Source organism: Chlorocebus sabaeus, chromosome 28, assembly GCF_047675955.1.
Source record: "Chlorocebus sabaeus isolate Y175 chromosome 28, mChlSab1.0.hap1, whole genome shotgun sequence".
NCBI lineage: Eukaryota > Metazoa > Chordata > Mammalia > Primates > Cercopithecidae > Chlorocebus > Chlorocebus sabaeus.
Window position 1 is genome coordinate 19736228 of NC_132931.1, and position 17969 is coordinate 19754196.

General features: G+C 54.3%; 1 protein-coding gene across 11 annotated transcripts in view; it reads left to right on the top strand.

Moving 5' to 3' along the window:
- Positions 1-17969, top strand: part of MAD1L1 (mitotic arrest deficient 1 like 1) — a 423430-nt gene that overhangs the window by 290207 nt on the left and 115254 nt on the right. For all 11 annotated transcript variants that reach the window (XM_008018861.3, XM_037995244.2, XM_073012878.1 and 8 more), the window contains one exon: positions 9432-9642. In XM_008018861.3, coding sequence (XP_008017052.2) covers positions 9432-9642 — 211 coding nt within the window. The remainder of the gene's footprint in view (positions 1-9431; positions 9643-17969) is intronic.

Genomic DNA, 17969 nt, shown 5'->3' on the forward strand with positions numbered 1-17969 from the left:
ATAAATATGCATGAGGACTGGCAGTTATTTGACTGTGTTTTCCATTCCCCTGTTGTCACTGCTTCCTTCCAGCGCTTTCTCTGCTCTCAGCATGCACGTCAGGCACAGGGCGACAGGCACCTCCCTCCCCGAGTGTGTCCTGGGCCTTGCTGGAGGCAGCTTCCTCCCTGGCAGGGACCTTGAGGGTAGGGCCCCTCAGAAACTACTTGCTTTGCCTGGGGCAGCCAAGGGCCCGCGGCGCCCGGCCCCTGCACACACCAGGGTATGGGCTTCTGGCTTTCCTGCCCTCTGCTCCGGGTCTTATGAGCATTTTGGCCGGAAGGAAGGTCCTTAAGGTGAAACTCACCACACTTACCCTCACAGGTGGGAAACCGAGGCCCAGAGAGGGTGGAGACCTGCCGGCAAGTTAGGGGCAGAACTCACAGTGGGAACGGAGATTGAGCCAATGCCAGCCACCACCCAGCCTCTTCCTCCAGGACTTGGGCTGCAGACAGTCCCCTGAGCACAGAGGGAAACGGGCAGTCGAGGCCGAGGCCTCCTGCGGGCACAGGTGTGGGCTTGCAAGGCAGCCCTGGAGCACCCGCACCCTCTCTGGGTCTTGTCTCTCCCCATGCAGACCCCTCCAAGACCGCTGTGTCTGAAGGTGGGGCCCTGTGATCTCCAGAACCCCTAGGCCCAGCCTGGAGGGGAGCTTGGAGAGACAGTAGGCCTGCAAGTGACTGGGGATCTGCCCTGCCTGTCCCAGCGTTCTCCTGCCGCACCCACCAGCCGGCTCTTCTGTTTCGCTGCGCTGGTTGACGGCACCAGAGCGCCTGCTCGCTCTGCAAGTGGAAGAATTTTGTTGAGTCGGTGATTGCGCCGTCACATCCAAGGAAGGCTCCAAACTTTTCCTTTTGAGATTCTCGTCAGCGTCTCAACAGTTTTCTCAGCTGTGAATCAAACAAGGCAACAAATTTTAGCAGAAGATTATAGCCATTTTTCCCCTTTCTTCCTGGAAGCTGTCATCTAACAGCCGATTCCAGCAAGGTTGCTCCATCTCCCATCTGCTTGAGTTGAGTGGTGCCAGCCCCCGACGGTGCTCCTGCTTGCTGGCACTCACAGTGCTCAGCGCCCTAGGTGGGTGGCGTGCACGGGGCTGGGGGCAGCACTGGAGGGGCTTCTCCCCATGCCTGGAGCCTCACACTGACCTCCTGGGCAGGCAGCTGGAAGTGGGTTCTGTGAGCAGGAGGTGTCCTGCCAGAATGCACAGAGGGCAGGGGTGGCCCTGAGCAGATGGACAGATGGGGCCTGGGAGGAAGTGATCTTGCCTCCCGGGCTGCAGAGCCCACCCCACGTCGGCGCCCGCCCCACATCCGCTGCCTCCTGGCCCCAGTGCAGAACCCGCTGTCCCTTTCTCTGGGCTGGAGGCTTGGTATGTCCATGGTGGGAAGTGCTCGGGTCTTTGTGTAGGAGGATCTCGAGGCTGCACTGGTCTGTGCCCATCTGGGATGCCCCCAGGACTCCTCCTGCCCTGGTGGCCCCTCTCCCGCACCTCCAGACTTCTCAAGCCACGCTTTGAGCCCCTTGGTGCCCCCAGCCACAGCCACGCCAGGCAGAGCCCTAACCCCGGTCTGTGGCCCAGCGCCACCACCTTCCACCCCCCTCCGAGGGGTCACGTGAGTGCTGCACGACTGTGTTCTCCAGAAAGCAGCAGAATAAATGAAACAGCTCTCACAGAGCACCGGCCGGGCCTGGCACCCCATGGCATCTGCAGATGGCCGCTGCCCTCACCCTCCTTCCCTTCATCTCCAGGGTGGGCCCAGCAGCAGCTCCTCTGCCACACCCTCCACTGCTCTTGGGGTGCAGCTGTGACCCAGAAAGTGAGAGGGGACCTCCCCACAAGTTGGAGAAGGGTTCCAAGCCGTTTCCCGGGACCCGCTGGCTCTTACTTCATGCATTACTTTAACCACTCGAGCGACCTGGTTTTAAGCCCACGGGAGCACATCCTAGTTTAGTAAAGGTTAGTCATCATCATCCATTCATTCAACAGACACATCTTCCACATGGAGCCTGTGCCGGGACAGTCCTTGGTACTGGCGGTGCGGTGGTGGATAGCAGTCCCTGTCACCACGGAGCTGGCCTTTCTGGCAGGGAGGACGCCTACTGAGATGAGTGTTTAGGCTGATGGGGGTGTCCTGCCGGCAACAGCAGTCGCCCTTGGCAGCTGGCCTCTTCTGGGCCTCTGCGGAGCGGGCACCGAGGCACCGTGCTGCTTCGCTGCTCTGCAGGGAGAGGCAGAGGCCTGGCCCCTCGCAGCCCCCATCCAGCTGGAGGGTCTCGGGTGTCCACTGTCTGCTCCCAGTGGCTGACGGCCCAGGTGAGGGGCTGCCCCTGCCTGTCTCCCTCTGCTCCTGGTTCCCTTGGTGGCCACCACACTGTGCACTTGCAGGGGGTGCCAAGCCACAGAAGCCAGGCCAGCCGGTCTCCTGGCTGTCAACTGCCTGACTCACGGGGACATTGTCCCCGTCAGATGTGGAGGTGGCCTGGAGGCTCCAAGAAGCCACCAAGGCAGGGCCCCGTGGGCACACCCTGACGTCATCTGGTCCTGCAGACTGTGGTCACTGCACTTGGTGTCTGGGCCCAGCTGACAGGAGGAGGACAGGGCCGACGGGGTGGGGGGTGATGGTCAGGCCACGGTGCCCTGGAGGCTCTTCTGGCTGTGGAGGAGGAGGGTCTTGGGGACAGGGACCCCCTTCCGCCTCCCATTCCCCAGCCCAAGCAGAACACAAGTAAGGACATTTCCTCACGGAGCCCCAGAGTTTCTCCTTCACCCGGGAGCTCCCTCCAGGCAGCCCCTCTCGGCCCTTGTCCTCCCCGTGGAGAGCTGCTCCTGAAGTTGCAGTCGCCACACATGCAAAGGAAAAGGCTGGTTTCCCGTGGCTGCATCTACGAGTCCTGCTGTTTCTCACTCCCGCCCGGCTGCCATTTCTAACAGCTCTATTGAAATGCGGCACACATTCCACGCCACTCGTCCCTTCAGAGGGGGCAGTTCAGTGGCTTTTATGTCCATGGCTAGTGCAACCACTGTCATCCTTCGTCGCAGGACGTTTTGATCACCTCTGAAGGAGGCCCGAACCCTCTAGTTATCCATCACCCTGCTGTCTCCTGTGCCCCAAACCCTCAGCCACCAGTCGGCTACTGCCCGCCTCTGTGGGTCCGTCTGTTCTGAGCATTTCCTGGGAAGGGAGTCCCTTGGCCTTTGTGATTGGCTTTTCTCACTTCCCGTGTTCGAGTTTCACCCATGTGGTCACAGGTGTTGGTGATGTGTTCCTTCTTGTGGCTGAAACACTGAGTCTGCATGGCCGCATCTTACGTATCCAGTCATCGGCTGGTGGACGTTCGGGTGGTTTCCACTTAGGGGCTGTTACGAACATTGACAGACGAGTCTGTGTGGGGGTGTGTGCGGTTCTCTCCGGGGTCTGCCTGAGACTGGGTCTGCGGGGTCACCTGGTAACCGTTTCTTCATTGGAGGAACTGCCAGACTCTTCTCCAGGGCTGCCGCACACCAGGGTTCCAGTTTCTCCCCGTCCTCACCAACGTGTTGTCGAGTGACTTCCCGGCCGTCCTGGCGGTGCAAAGTGATACCTCACTGTGATTGCAGTTTCTGTCTCTGGATGCTGGACGATGCTGAGCAGCTTTTCATGTGTTTATCGGCCTCGTAGGAGTCTCTCTGCAGATGCTTTGCCCGTTGTAACATTGGCTCATTTCAGCTGTGAACCTGCTTAATGCGTTCAGATCTAAGTTCTTTGGGTATAGATTTGCAGACATTTTCTCCCGTTCTGTGGCTTGTTTTTGCATCTCATTGGCATCGTTTGAAGCACACAAGTTCTGAGTTTGGATGAAGTCCGATTACCTGTTTTTGTCTTTTGTTCTTTGTGCTTTGGGTTAAGAATCCTTTGTTAAATCCAAGGTTAGGAGGGGTTCCTCCTCTGTTTTCTTCTATAGGTTTTACAGTTGGGCTCTCACATGGGTCTTGGATCCACTGTTTAGTTTTTGTTTATGGTGGGAGGCGGGGCCCAGGTTCGTTCTTTGGCATGTGACAGCCCATTGTCCCAGCAGCATTTGTTGAAAAGACTGTTTTTCCCTATCCAATGGCCTTAACATCTTTCTCAGAATCACTCAACATGGACATGTGGTTGATTGCTGGACTCTCTGCTGTGCCGTTGGTCTGTACGTCCGTCTTGATGCCCACGCCGCACCGTCGTGATCGCTGTGGCTTTGTAGTAAGTTTTGAAATCAGGAGACTGATTTCAATCCTGCGGTGGCTGTTCTGAGCCCCTGCAGTTCCTTGTGAGTTTCAGAATCAGCTTGTCCGTTCTTCAGGGAGGCCGGCTGAGTCCTGGGAGTGTCCCAGATGTGCAGATTGGTTGGTCCCGACAGCGCCAAGTCTTCTGATCCGAGACATGGGATGTTTCCTGATCCCCTAGATCCCGCCTAGTTTCCTCCCGTGCTGCTTTGCTGCCTGTGCGTTTGAATGGCTCCTCTTGGTGGGGCAGGTGCAGGAGTGGTGCTGTTTGTATAGGACACAGGGCCGTCCTCATCCCGACACTCGGCTGCCCTGGAGACAGGCCTTAGCGCAGGGCTCCCATTACTCCTGCGCTTCCAGCACCTGCTGAAATGTGTGACGCGCAGGCTCCGAGGCACGGAATGGTGTGCCTGACTCTGCACCGCCCCCGGCTGTGGTCAGCCCGCTTGGGGCACGGCCCTGTCTCACCTGGAGCAGAAGTTCTGGGCCCCCAGGGGCTCAGGTGTGGCCTCCTCCTGGAAGGGCCGGGAACGTCCCCTCCACGTGCTGAGTATGGCCCAGGAGGCCCCTCTGTGGGATACCAGCTGCTGTCGTGAGTGGCGGCTCCACCACTGTGTTCACAGCTGTGCTGAGAGCGTCCAGGGCCTGGAAATCATGTCAGATGGACAGGTGTGTCGTTGGATGGACAGAGGGGAGGAAGGAAGGATGGCAGGAACAAACCCATGGAGGTCAAGAGCCTGGCCCACAATCACGGTGGGGACGTGAGAGGGTGGGTGGTGCCCAGTCTGCCCCTCCCGTGTTGCCTCTAGGGGCTCTGCCTTCTCCAGGCGTTAGGCAGGGAAAGTCCCCTGAACTTACAGAAAGGCGAGTAGCTGCCCGGAATGTTGCCGTCTGCACAGAGCCCTAGCGCCCGTCCTGCCTGTCCTTGGCCCTCCTGGGAGGTGGGTTGTCCACACCACCAGTTATGGAGCCCAGGCTTGTTCTCAGCCCTGGTCAGTGAGCGGTGCCATTGGCAGGTCCCTCCGCCCCGGCCGCAGGTGCCCAGTGAATGCTCTCTGTGACCCAGGGCCTCCTGCTGCAGGTGGAAGCCGGGCCACGGGAGCCTCACTGTGGCTCTGGGAGAGCAGGACCTGGTGGTGCATGCGTGGCGCTGAGGAGGACACGCCTGGGGGTTGGTCCCAGCCTGGACACGGTGGCTTTGCACACACAAGCCTTTGCCCCCAGCGGGGCCAGCAGTGCAGTGCGCTGCCCTGTTGGCCGGAGGGTGACAGGATGGGCATTAAAGAAGAACGTCTCAGTTTTATCTTCTCTCTGTTTTGATTTGGTTTCCTTCATCTCTACTGGCTCCTGCTTTTGGTCATTACATCCTCTGATATGCAGAATTGTTTCCTGTACTTCAAGCCCCCCATCAAGGGGGAAACCTCACCCCAGGATGATGGACCGGTCAGGGGCACCCTGGCTGGGGGTGGGGCTGCACCTCTGGCTCTCGTTCCTGCCCGTGGAACATTGAGCGTTGCCAGGACATCAACCCCGGGGAACTCGACATCCTCAGGCACTGCTGGGTCCAACGCCAGCGCTGGGCGTGCCACCGCTGAGCCCCCGCCCCTCTGGCAAGCCCACCTGTCTGCTAAGTGGGAGTTCGCTGGGGCCAGGTGAGGCCTCGCTGGGCAGCCTCTAGGATGGTCACTACCTCCTCCCATCTGGAGGCCCCTTCAGGAGGTCAGCAGTGTTTTAGCCTGGGAGGAAGAGGAGGGTGAGGCCTAGGGGAGGAAGAGGAGGGTGAGGCCTAGGGGAGGAGGGTCTCACTGCTCTGGGTCAGAGGAGGGCTGAGTCCACGCCGTGCGGCCTCGTCCTTGCCAGGGTTCAGCTGACTACAGCCCCGCCTGCTGTGCAGCCCCTAAACTAAGACTTGTTGTACATTTTTAAAGGGTTGAAGAAAATCAAAAGAAGACTATTTTGGGACACACGCAAGTTATCTGAAATTCAGAGTCATGTTTCCGTGCCCGCAGTTCCATCAGCGGGGCCCATGCTGGCCTCGTGTGCCCTGCGGCTGCTTTCTGGGTGCAGTTGCAGTGCCGCGTGGTTAGGATGGGGGTGGGATGACTGCACAGCCCTGTGATGGGCTGGTCTCCGCAGGAGGCGGCCCCGCCCCCGTCCGCATCCTCCGTGGCTCCTCGAGGCTCCGGCTCCGTAGGATGGTGGAGAGGTTGAGATGCCGTCCAGCCCTCAGAGGCCCCGGAAAGCCAGTGCCGCGCTTCAGAGGGGCCTCCTGAGCCTGTGTGGGTGGCTGGATTCTGCACACTGGGTTTTCTTACCCCGGCTGTGCAAACTGAGTGAAGTAGCAATCCTTTCAACCCCAAGAGTCTGTGATTCAGCCAGAGTTACAAGATGTCTCTTCATCCTCTGAGGTTTACAAGGTTCTCAGAAAACCAGTGAAGAGCTGCGCAGATTCTCTCCCGCCCTGGCCCAGCGGCTGGGCTGCCGCCTCCCTCTCCCCTGGACCTGAGTGGGTGGATTTCCCCTCCCCTCCTTCTTCCCAGGAGAAGCACAGAGGGAGCAGCCAAGCGAGCCATGTCTGCAAACCTGCTTCCCTCTGCGGCGGCCTCTGCCATCGTTCCGTGGGGCCAGGGGTCCCTGGTCCAGGTCAGCGTGTCCATCTCCACTGGCCTCTTCCGTGAGGCGGGGGTGGCAGGGCCAGCCGTTAGCTTGTGTGACGTGATGTCAGGGGGATGTCTTAGAGTCCGGGGTGGCACCAGGAGGGGTGAGGTCTCTTCCCTTCTTCCCCATTCCCTCCTCCCTCCCTGTGGGAAGCACATTCTGGGCTCTGGGACCACGATTGCCCACAGCTGACGGGCTCCGGCCCCATTGAGGCGCCCTGCAGTGGGCACAGCCCAGGCCAGGCCTCGCCGTCCTTCGGGGACTTGGAGAGCAGTGGCCCACCGCAGCCTGGGCTCTGGGAGGCTGGAGGCTTACTGCTCCTGGTCGCTTCACCTCGTGGGGTGTGTCCTCCTGAGAGCGTGGGGTGACCTGAACACACGACATGTTTCCCTGTTCCCCTTTGGGAGATAGGACAGTTCGTGGGCAGAAGCCCCAAGGGCGGCGGCAACTCATTGCCAAAGGGGAGGAGGCCATCGCTAAGCACGGGGCTGGCCTGGCTCGCTGGCGCACCCCTCGTTCACGGGGGTTGGTGGCGTCTGGGCCTGAGAGACGGGGTGCCCACCCAGTCTCACCACCCCACAGCTGGCAGCCACGAGCAGCAGAGTCTCAGCGCTTGGCGGGAGCCCTGGCCCATGTGTCTGTGCGCTGCTGGCCCCGGCCCTGGCCCGCATGTGTGTGTGTGTGTGTGCCGCTGGCCCCGGCCTTGGCCCGCATGTGTGTGTGTGTGTGTGCCTCTGGCCCTGGCCCGCGTGTGTGTGTGTGTGCGCCTCTGGCCCCGGCCCTGGCCCGCGTGTGTGTGTGTGTGTGCCTCTGGCCCCGGCCTTGGCCCGCGTGTGTGTGTGTGTGTGCCTCTGGCCCCGGCCTTGGCCCGCGTGTGTGTGTGTGTGTGCCTCTGGCCCTGGCCCGCGTGTGTGTGTGTGTGTGCCTCTGGCCCCGGCCCTGGCCCGCGTGTGTGTGTGTGTGCGCCTCTGGCCCTGGCCCGCATGTGTGTGTGTGTGCCCCGCTGGCCCCGACCCGGGCGCGCGCGTGTGTGTGTGTGTGTGCCGCTGGCCCCGGCCCCGGCCCCGGCCCTGGCCCGTGTGTGTGTGTGTGTGTGTGTGTGTGTGCGCCTCTGGCCCCGGCCCGCATGTGTGTGTGTGTGTTTCGCTGGCCCCGGCCCTGGCCCACGTGTGTGTGTGTGTGCCTCTGGCCCTGGCCCTGGCCCGTGTGTGTGTGTGTGTGCCGCTGGCGCTGACCCGGGCCCGTGTGTGTGTGTGTGTGTGCGCGCGCCTCTGGCCCTGGCCCTGGCCTGTGTGTGTGTGTACCTCTGGCCCCGGTCCTAGCCCGTGTGTGTGTGTGTGCGCCGCTGGCCCCGACCCGGGTGTGTGTGGGTGTGTGTGTGCCACTGGCCCCGACCTGGGCCCGTGTGTGTGCGCCTTTTCATGTGTTTATCAGCTTTTTGGGTGTCTCTCTTTGGGAAGTGTCTACTGACATTTTTTGCCCATTTTTAGAGTGGGTTGTCTGACATGCCCTTGGTTATTTCTGAGTTCTTCGTATGTTCTGGATCTGAACCCTTTCTCAGAAATGTGATTTTCAGACAACACCTCCTGCTGTGTGGGTGCCTTTCCACTGTTGCGGTGGATGAAGTTCTTGACTTGTATAAGGTCAGTTGTACTCTTTTTTTTTTTCTTTTACGGCCACCACTTCCTGAACCGTTTGAGAAGCCTGTGTCTACTCCCAGGAGACAGAACGTGGTGGAACTGATGTGTATGTGTGGCGTGAGGTCATGGTCTCGGGGTGTGCAGTGACCCTGCACTTCCCTGCCCCGGGTGGCTGTCCCCTGCCCCAGGTGGCTGTCCCCTGCTGCAGGGCTGCATGGTGCTCCTTGCTGGGGGTCGGTCACCTACCACAGGTCGGCAGGCTGGGCCTCCAGGCGCACTCCTCCCTCAAGGATGCCACGCACGTCCCCGCCCTGGGTTTCACAGGAACATCAGGTCGCAAGGCACGTTCCTGAGCCACCCATGCCGGTGCCAGGCTCCCTCGCCCTCCATCTCTGTGGTTGACCTTGTTTCTCTTGTGGCACGGGGCACCTTCCAGGCTGGTCGGGAAGAGATAGGAACATGGCCACACAGGCTCCAAGCCTCCTTCCAGCCAGAAACCTCAGGAGAGGAAGCTTCCCTCCCAGGCACTAAGCATGGAACTCCGGGAAGCGCTGCGCTTAGCTGAGCCAGGGACGTGTCCCCTCTCACCCTCTTCCTGTGGTTAGGCAGAAGGGACCCAGCAGGTGGCCAGGCCTTGGTCCTGTACCTGTCCACAGGGCACAGGGAAGAAGCCATTCCTTCAAGGAGAGATGGCTGCCAGGTAGGCTCAAGAAGACAAAAGAACCGAGCACTGTGCTGCGTGTGACCTGTGCCGTGTGTCTTCCTGGGCCGTATGACCCGTGCCGCGTGTGACCCGTGCCGCGTGTGTGTCTGGGCCGTGGTGACCCGTGCTGTGTGTGTTCCTGCAGGGTGACTACGACCAGAGCAGGACCAAAGTGCTGCACATGAGCCTGAACCCCACCAGCGTGGCCAGGCAGCGCCTGCGCGAGGACCACAGCCAGCTGCAGGCAGAGTGCGAGCGACTGCGAGGGCTCCTGCGTGCCATGGAGAGAGGAGGCACCGTCCCCACCGACCTTGAGGCTGCTGCTGCGAGTCTGCCATCATCCAAGGAGGTGGCAGGTAGGCACCCCCCACCCCCGGCCCCCGCCATCTTCGACCTTCTGTGGGTAGGTCCATCTGCGTGCCCTTGGGGCAGCCTCTGGCCATCACCTGCCTGTCATCCCCAGAGGGTCTCTCCTCCCCTGTGGGCAGCCAGGCCTGGTGGTTGCTGGAGCAGAGCACTCCGGCCCCGTGTCCCCATGCACCTGGGGGGTTGTGCAAACAGGTGGAGCCGTCCGAGTTTGCAGGCAGCAGTAGAGAAGCAAGGGGCTGAAGTCTTAGGCTCTTAAACAAATTTGTATCATTTGTCAGTTTATACACACCCCATTAATCACAAGTAAATCTAATCCTTTCCAAAAACAAGTCCATCTCTCACCAGCCTAAGTGCACCTCACGGAGTCCAGAAAGCCCTTTGCAGCAAAGGCCTGCGGCGCTTCAGGGAAGAGTGGGGCCTCCACGAGGGCCAGTGGGGCCTGCCCGCACCCTCCAGGTCTAAGTGAGGCCCGCGGCCTTTGGCCTGTTGGCCTATCCCCTGATGTGGTGAGGTGGTGCTGGGCTCTGCCCACGCTGAGCCTTGGAGGGTGCTGCCAGGGCTGTGTCCACTCCGCAGGGCGCCCTTGGAGGAGCAGGGCCGGGAGCCCAGAGTCACTGTGCAGGCCACACCCCCACGGAGGCTGTGGGGCTTAGGAGACCGCTGCCCCCTGTGTTGCTCTCTGCTGTTGGAGGGAGCTGGGCACCGCCCCATGCTCCTGGTTCTGGGGGCATCTGGGGGAGGGTTCCCTGCCCAGCCCTTAGCAGCAGCCTGGAGCATGGCCTGGCATCCCCTCGCTCCTGTGTCTGAGCCACCCGACCATCAGCCCCCTCCCTTGGGGGTGCCCGCGGGGTCATCTGTGGTGGGACCTGGAGGCTGCTGCTTTCTGGCCTTTGGCATCTTGCGCTGGTTTCATACTCGCTTTTCATCCAATGACACCCTCTCCTGTTTCTTCCCACCTACTTGCCGTCGCACCCTGTACTGTGGGAGAGCATTCCCCGTGAGCATGCCGGTGCAGAGGTTGTATGGCGGTCGCTTTTCCCCTTCCTGCAGCCCAGCACCGAGGCGGATGTATCAGGAGTGATTGTCCTCTGCGATCCTTTGTGGGGAGGGTCTTAGGTGAGGGCTTCCCTCGCTCTTCGTGCCCCACCCCCATAAGCCAAGCCTGCCCTGCATCTGGGCGCACCTTGCCAGCAGGTAGGGGCTTGGTGACTGGCTCTTGGGTGGTCCGCCCTTCTGGAGTAGCATGGTGGGGATGGAGGACAACAACCAGAAGGGGAGGCCTGTCTTGCCAGATCGAGGGGCAAGCTGATGGCAGTTGGGGGCTCCTTTCCAGCTCCCCACCCACATCAGGGCTGTTCCCGGTCTCCACTGTGGCTGTGAGGGCCTGAGCCCCCACATCCCCAGCCCCGCTTCTCGTTCAGCCGTGGCTCCCTCTCCCTGCTGCATTCTGCAGGTGTTATGGGCAAGTTTGGAGCTGAGCATGCAGACTTGGAGCCATGTTTGTTGGTGGCACTGCACCCTGGGAGAGGATTTGGGAAGGGCCTTCCGTTTCCTGCTGTCACGGGCCGGTGCCTTGGCTGTGGGCCCATTCGCTCATCTGTTTGTTCACCTCTCATCTGGGTCCCTGGGCCTCTCAGGTTCGCTCATCTGTTCCTTACCTGTCGTCTGGGTCCCTGGGCCTCTCGGGTTCGCTCATCTGTTCCTTACCTGTCGTCTGGGTCTCTGTGCGTCTCGGGTTTGTTCGTCTGTTCGTTCCCCTGTCGTCTGGGTCTCTGGGAGTCTTGGACACGCGGGTGGTCAGCATCTGGCTGTGACAGGTGTCCCGGGCCTTGGCTGATAGGGAGCGTGGGGTGTGGAGAGGCATGTCCAAGCTGACTGTGGAGAAGTCAGGGCCAGCATGGTCTGGAAGCGGGAAGGGGAGGATGAGCCTGGGATCGGCAAGGCTACACCACATCGCGCTGCCAGGAGGTGAGGATGGATCAGGTGTCCAGGCCCCAGTGGCTGATGCAGCTCATGTCTGTGCCCCCAGAAATCACAGTGATGGTGGAGGCTTCTGTTTTATGTAAGGTCTAACCCCACAGAGGGAGAGGATACAGAGGCAGACTTTTGGAATCTGGAATGGGCGGGTGAGCTGTGAGAGGACTGAGTAGACTCGGGAAACCAGAATCTAAGCCGGCAGCGGGCGGAGCTGAGAACCTGCCTGAGTTACATCTCAAAACTCCAACGTGGCCCAGGAACTGGCTGCAAGTGGCATTAGGGGAGGAATGCCGCTGACTGAAACACAGTGGATCTGGAGGCTTGAATGCTGAATTATGAGACAGGTCCTCAGGATCATCTGTCCGTCTGTGTGCCCTGGGCAGTTGGCCTCTCCCCAGGAAAGATGAAAACTCCAAAACAAGCCAGCAGTTTATTCTTGGAGCAGTGATCCTTAAAGTGCAGTCCCCAGGCTAGCCGCAGCCTCCCCGGGAGCTTCCTAGAAATGTGGATTCTCGGGGGAGGTTCCAAGATGGCCAAATAGGAACAACTCCAGTCTACAGCTCCCAGCGTGAGCAACGCAGAAGATAGTGATTTCTGCATTTCCAACTGAGCTTTGAAGAGAGTAGTGGTTCTCCCAGCCCAGAGTTTGAGATCTGAGAACAGCAGACTGCCTCCTCAAGTGGGTCCCTGACCCCTGAGTAGCCTAACTGGGAGGCACCTCCCAGTTGGGGCTGACTGACACCTCATACGTCCGGTGCGAAGCTTCCAGAGGAAGGATCAGGCAGCAACATTTGCTGTTCTGCAATATTTGCTGTTATGCAGCCTCCGCTGGTGATACCCAGGCAAACAGGGTCTAGAGTGGACCTACAACAAACTCCAACAGACCTGCAGCTGAGGGTCCTGACTGTTAGAAGGAAAACTAACAAACAGAAAGGACATCCACACCAAAACCCCATCTGTACATCACCATCATCAAAGACCAAAGGTGGATAAACCACAAAGATGGGGAGAAACCAGAGAGGAAAAGCTGAAAATTCTAAAAATCAGAGCGACTCTTCTCCTCTAAAGGAACGCAGCTCCTTGCCAGCAACAGAACAAAGCTGGATGGAGAATGACTTTGACGACTTGAGAGAAGAAGGCTTCAGAAGATCAGTAATAACAGACTTCTCTGAGCTAAAGGAGGATGTTTGAACCCATTGCAAAGAAGCCGAAAACCGTGAGAAAAGATTGGATGAATGGCTAACTAGAATAAACAGCATAGAGAAGACCTTAAATGACCTGATGCAGCTGAAAACCATGGCACAAGAACTATGTGATGCATGCCCAAGCTTCAGTAGCCGATTCGATCAACTGGAAGAAACAGTATCAGTGATTGAAGATCAAATGAATGAAATGAAGCGAGAAGAGAAGTTTAGAGAAAAAAGTAAAAAGAAATGAACTAAATCTCCAAGAAATATGGGACTATGTGAAAAGACCAAATCTACGTCTGATTGGTGTACCTGAAAGTGACAGGGTGAATAGAACCAAGTTGGAAAACACTCTGTAGGATATTATCCAGGAGAATTTCCCCAACCTAGCAAGGCAGGCCAACATTCAAATTCAGGAAATACAGACAACGCCACAAAGATACTCCTCAAGAAGAGCAAATCCAAGACACATAATTGTCAGATTCACCAAAGTTGAAATGAAGGAAAAAATATTAAGGGCAGCCAGAGAGAAGAGTCCGGTTACCCACAAAGGGAAGCCCATCAGACTAACAGCAGATCTCTTGGCAGAAGCTCTACAAGCCAGAAGAGAATGGGGACCGATATTCAACATTCTTAAAGAAAAGAATTTTCAACCCAGAATTTCATATCCAGCCAAACTAAGCTTCCTAAGTGAAGGAGAAATAAAATCCTTTACAGACAAGCAAATGCTGAGAGATTTTGTCACCACCAGGCTTGTCTTACAAGAGCTCCTGAAGGAAGCACTAAACATGGAAAGGAACAACTGGTACCAACCACTGCAAAAACATGCCAAATTGTAAAGACCATCAATGCTAGGAAGAAACTGCATCAACTAACGAGCAAAATAACCAGCTAACATCATAATGACAGGATCAAATTCACACTTAACTATTAACCTTAAACATAAATGGGCTAAATGCTCCAATTAAAAGACACAGACTGGCAAATTGGATAAAGAGTCAAGACCCATCAGTTTGCTATATTCAGGAGACCCATCTCACATGCAGAAGCACACATAGGCTCAAAATAAAAGGATGGAGGAAGATCTACCAAGCAAATGGACAAAAAAAAAAAAAAAAAAGCAGGGGTTGCAATCCTAGTCTCTGATAAAACAGACTTTAAACCAACAAAGATCAGAAGAGACAAAGAAAGCCGTTACATAGTGGTAAAGGGATCAAGTCAACAAGAAGAGCTAACTGTCCTAAATATATATGCACCCAATATAGGAGCACCCGGATTCATAAAGCAACTCCTTAGAGACCTACAAAGAGACTTAAACGCCCACACAATAGTAATAGGAGATTTTAACACCCCACTGTCAGCATTAGATGGATCAACAAGACAGAAGGTTAACAAGGATATCCAGAACTTGAACTCAGCTCTGCACCAAGCAAACCTAATAGACATCTACAGAACTCTCCACCCCAATGAACAGAATATACATTCTTCTCAGCACCACATCACACTTATTCTGAAATTGACCACATAGTTGGAAGTAAAGCACTCCTCAGCAAATGTAAATGAACAGAAATTTTAACAAACTGTCTCTCAGACCACAGGGCAATCAAACTAGAACTCAGGATTAAGAAACTCACTCAAAACCACTCAACTACATGGAAACTGAACATCCTGCTCCTGAATGACTACTGGGTATGTAATGACATAAAGATGTTCTTTGAAACCAATGAAAACAAAGACACAACATACCACAATCTCTGGGACACATTTAAAGCAGTGTGTAGAGGGAAATTTATAGCACTAAATGCCCACAAGAGAAAGCAGGAAAGATCTAAAACTGGCACCCTAACATCACAATTAAAAGAACTAGAGAAGCAAGAGCAAACACATTCAAAAGCTAGCAGAAGGCAAGAAATAACTAAGATCAGAGCAGAACTGAAGGAGATAGAGACAGAAAAGACCCTTCAAAAAAATCAATGAATCTAGGAGCTGGTTTTTTGAAAAGATAACAAAATTGATAGACCACTAGCAAGACTAATAAAGAAGAAAAGAGAGAAGAATCAAATAGACACAATAAAAAATGATAAAGGGGTTATCACTGCTGATCCCACAGAGATAGAAACTACCATCAGAGAATTCCATAAACACCTCTACGCAAATAAACTAGAAAATCTAGAAGAAATGGATAAATTCGTGGACACATACACCCTCCCAAGACTAAACCAGGAAAAAGTTGAATCCATGAATAGACCAATAACAGGCTCTGAAATTGAGGCAATAATTAAGAGCCTACCAACCAAAAAAAGTCCAGGACCAGATGGATTCACAGCCGAATTCGACCAGAAGTACAAGGAGGAGCTGGCACCATTCCTTCTGAAACTATTCCAATCAATAGAAAAAAAGGGAATTCTCCCTAACTCATTTTATGAGGCCAGCATCATCCTGATACCAAAGCCTGGCAGAGACACAACAAAGAAAGAGAATTTTAGACCAATATCCCTGATGAACATTGATGCACAAATCGTCAGTAAAATACTGGCAAACCGAATCCAGCAGCACATCCAAAAGCTTACGCACCATGATCGAGTGGGCTTCGTCCCTGGGATGCAAGGCTGGTTCAACATACTCAAATCAATAAATGTAATCCATCATATAGACAATCAAAGACAAAAACCACACGATCATCTGAACAGATGCAGAAAAAGCCTTCTTCCAAAATTCAACAGCCCTTCATGCTAAAAACTTTCAGTAAGTTAGGTATTGATGGGATGTATCTCAAAATAATAAGAGCTATTTATGACAGACCCACAGCCAATATCATACTGAATGGGGAAAAACTGGAAGCGTTCCCTTTGAAAACTGGCACAATACAGGGATGCCCTCTCTCACCACTCCTATTCAGCATAGTGTTGGAAGTTCTGGCCAGGGCAATCAGGCAGGAGAAAGAAATAAAGGGTATTCAATTAGGAAAAGAGGAAGTCACATTGTCCGTTTGCAGATGACATGATTGTATATTTAGAAAACCCCATTATCTCAGCCCAAAATCTCCTTAAGCTGATAAGCAACTTCAGCAAAGTCTCAGGATACAAAATCAGTGTGCAAAAATCACAACCATTCCCATACACCAATAACAGACAAACAGAGAGCCAAATCATGAGTGAACTCCCATTCACAATTGCTTCAAAGAGAATAAAATACCTAGGAATCCAACTTACAAGGAATGTGAAGGACCTCTTCAAGGAGAACTACAAACCACTGCTCAACAAAATAAAAGAGGACACAAACAAATGGAAGAGCATTCCATGCTCATGGATAGGAAGAATCAATATCGTGAAAATGGCCATACTGCCCAAGGTAATTTATTGATTCAATGCCATTCCCATCAACCTACCAATGAGTTTCTTCACAGAATTGGAAAAAACTACTTCAAAGTTCATATGGAACCAAAAAAGAGCCCACGTTGCCAAGGCAATCCTAAGCCAAAAGAACAAAGTTGGAGGCCTCATGCTACCTGACTCCAAACTATACTACAAGGCTATGGTAACCAAAACAGCATGGTACTGGTACCAAAACAGAGATATAGACCAATGGAACAGAACAGAACCCTCAGAAATAATACCACACATCTACAACCATCTGATCTTTGACAAACCTGACAAAAACAAGAAATGGGGAAAGGATTTCCTATTTAATAATTGGTGCTGGGAAAACTGGCTAGCCATATGTAGAAAGCTGAAACTGGATCCCTTCCTTACACCTTATATAAAAATTAATTCAAGAAGGATTAAAGACTTAAATGTCAGACCTAAAACCATAAAAACCCTAGAAGAAAACCTAGGCAATATCATTCAGGACATAGGCATGGGCAAGGACTTCATGTCCAAAAGCAACAGCAACAAAAGCCAAAATCGAGAAATGAGATCTAATTAAAGAGCTTCTGCACAGCAAAAGAAACTACCATCAGAGTGAACAGGCAGCCTACAGATTGGGAGAAAATTTTTTCAATCTACCCATCTGACAAAGGGCTAATATCCAGAATCTACAAAGAACTTAAACAAATTTACCAGAAAAAATTCAACCCCATCAAAAAGTGAGTGAAGGATATAAACAGACACTTCTCAACAGAAGACATTTATGCAGCCAACAGACACATGAAAAAATGCTCATCATCACTGACCATCAGAAATGCAAATCAAAACCACAATGAGATACTATCTCACACCAGTTAGAATGGCAGTCATTAAAAAGTCAGGAAACAACAGGTGCTAAAGAGGATGTGGAGAAATAGGAACACTTTTACACTGTTGGTGGGACTGTAAACTAGTTCAACCATTGTGGAAGACAGTGTGGCAATTCCTGAAGGATCTAGAACTAGAAATACCATTTGACCCAGCCATCCCATTACTGGGTATATACCCAAAGGATTATAAATTATGCTGCTATAAAGACACATGCACACGTATATCTATTACGACACTATACACAATAGCAAAGACTTGGAACCAACCCAAATGTCCATCAATAATAGACTGGATTAAGAAAATGTGGCACATGTACACCATGGAATACTATGCAGCCATAAAAAAGGATGAGTTCATGTACTTTGTAGGGACATGGATGAAGCTGAAAACCGTAATTCTGAGCAAACTATCGCAAGGACAGAAAACCAAACACCTCATGTTCTTACTCATAGGTGGGAATTGAACAGTGAGATCACTTGGACACAGGAAGGGGAACATCACACACTGGGGCCTGTCGTGGTGTGTGGGGAGCAGGGAAGGATAGCATTAGGAGATATACCTAATGTAAATGACAAGTTAATGGGTGCAGCACACCAACGTGACACATGCATACATATGTAACAAACCTGCACATTGTGCACATGTACCCTAGAACTTAAAGTATGATTACAAAAAATTTTTTTTTAAAGGAAGAAATGTGGATTCTTGGGTCTCATCTCAGACTTGCTCAACCAGAGGCCTGGGGGTGGCCAGCAGTCTGTGCTAGGCAGCCCTGCAGACCACGTAGACGCTCAGTGAGTTTGTGGATTGCTGCTCTGGAGAAGGCGGGCGAGGTCCCAGGACAGGCCCGAGTCAGGACGACAGGCCTGAACTGAGCCCGGACTGATAGATGCAGGTGTGAGCCCGGACCAC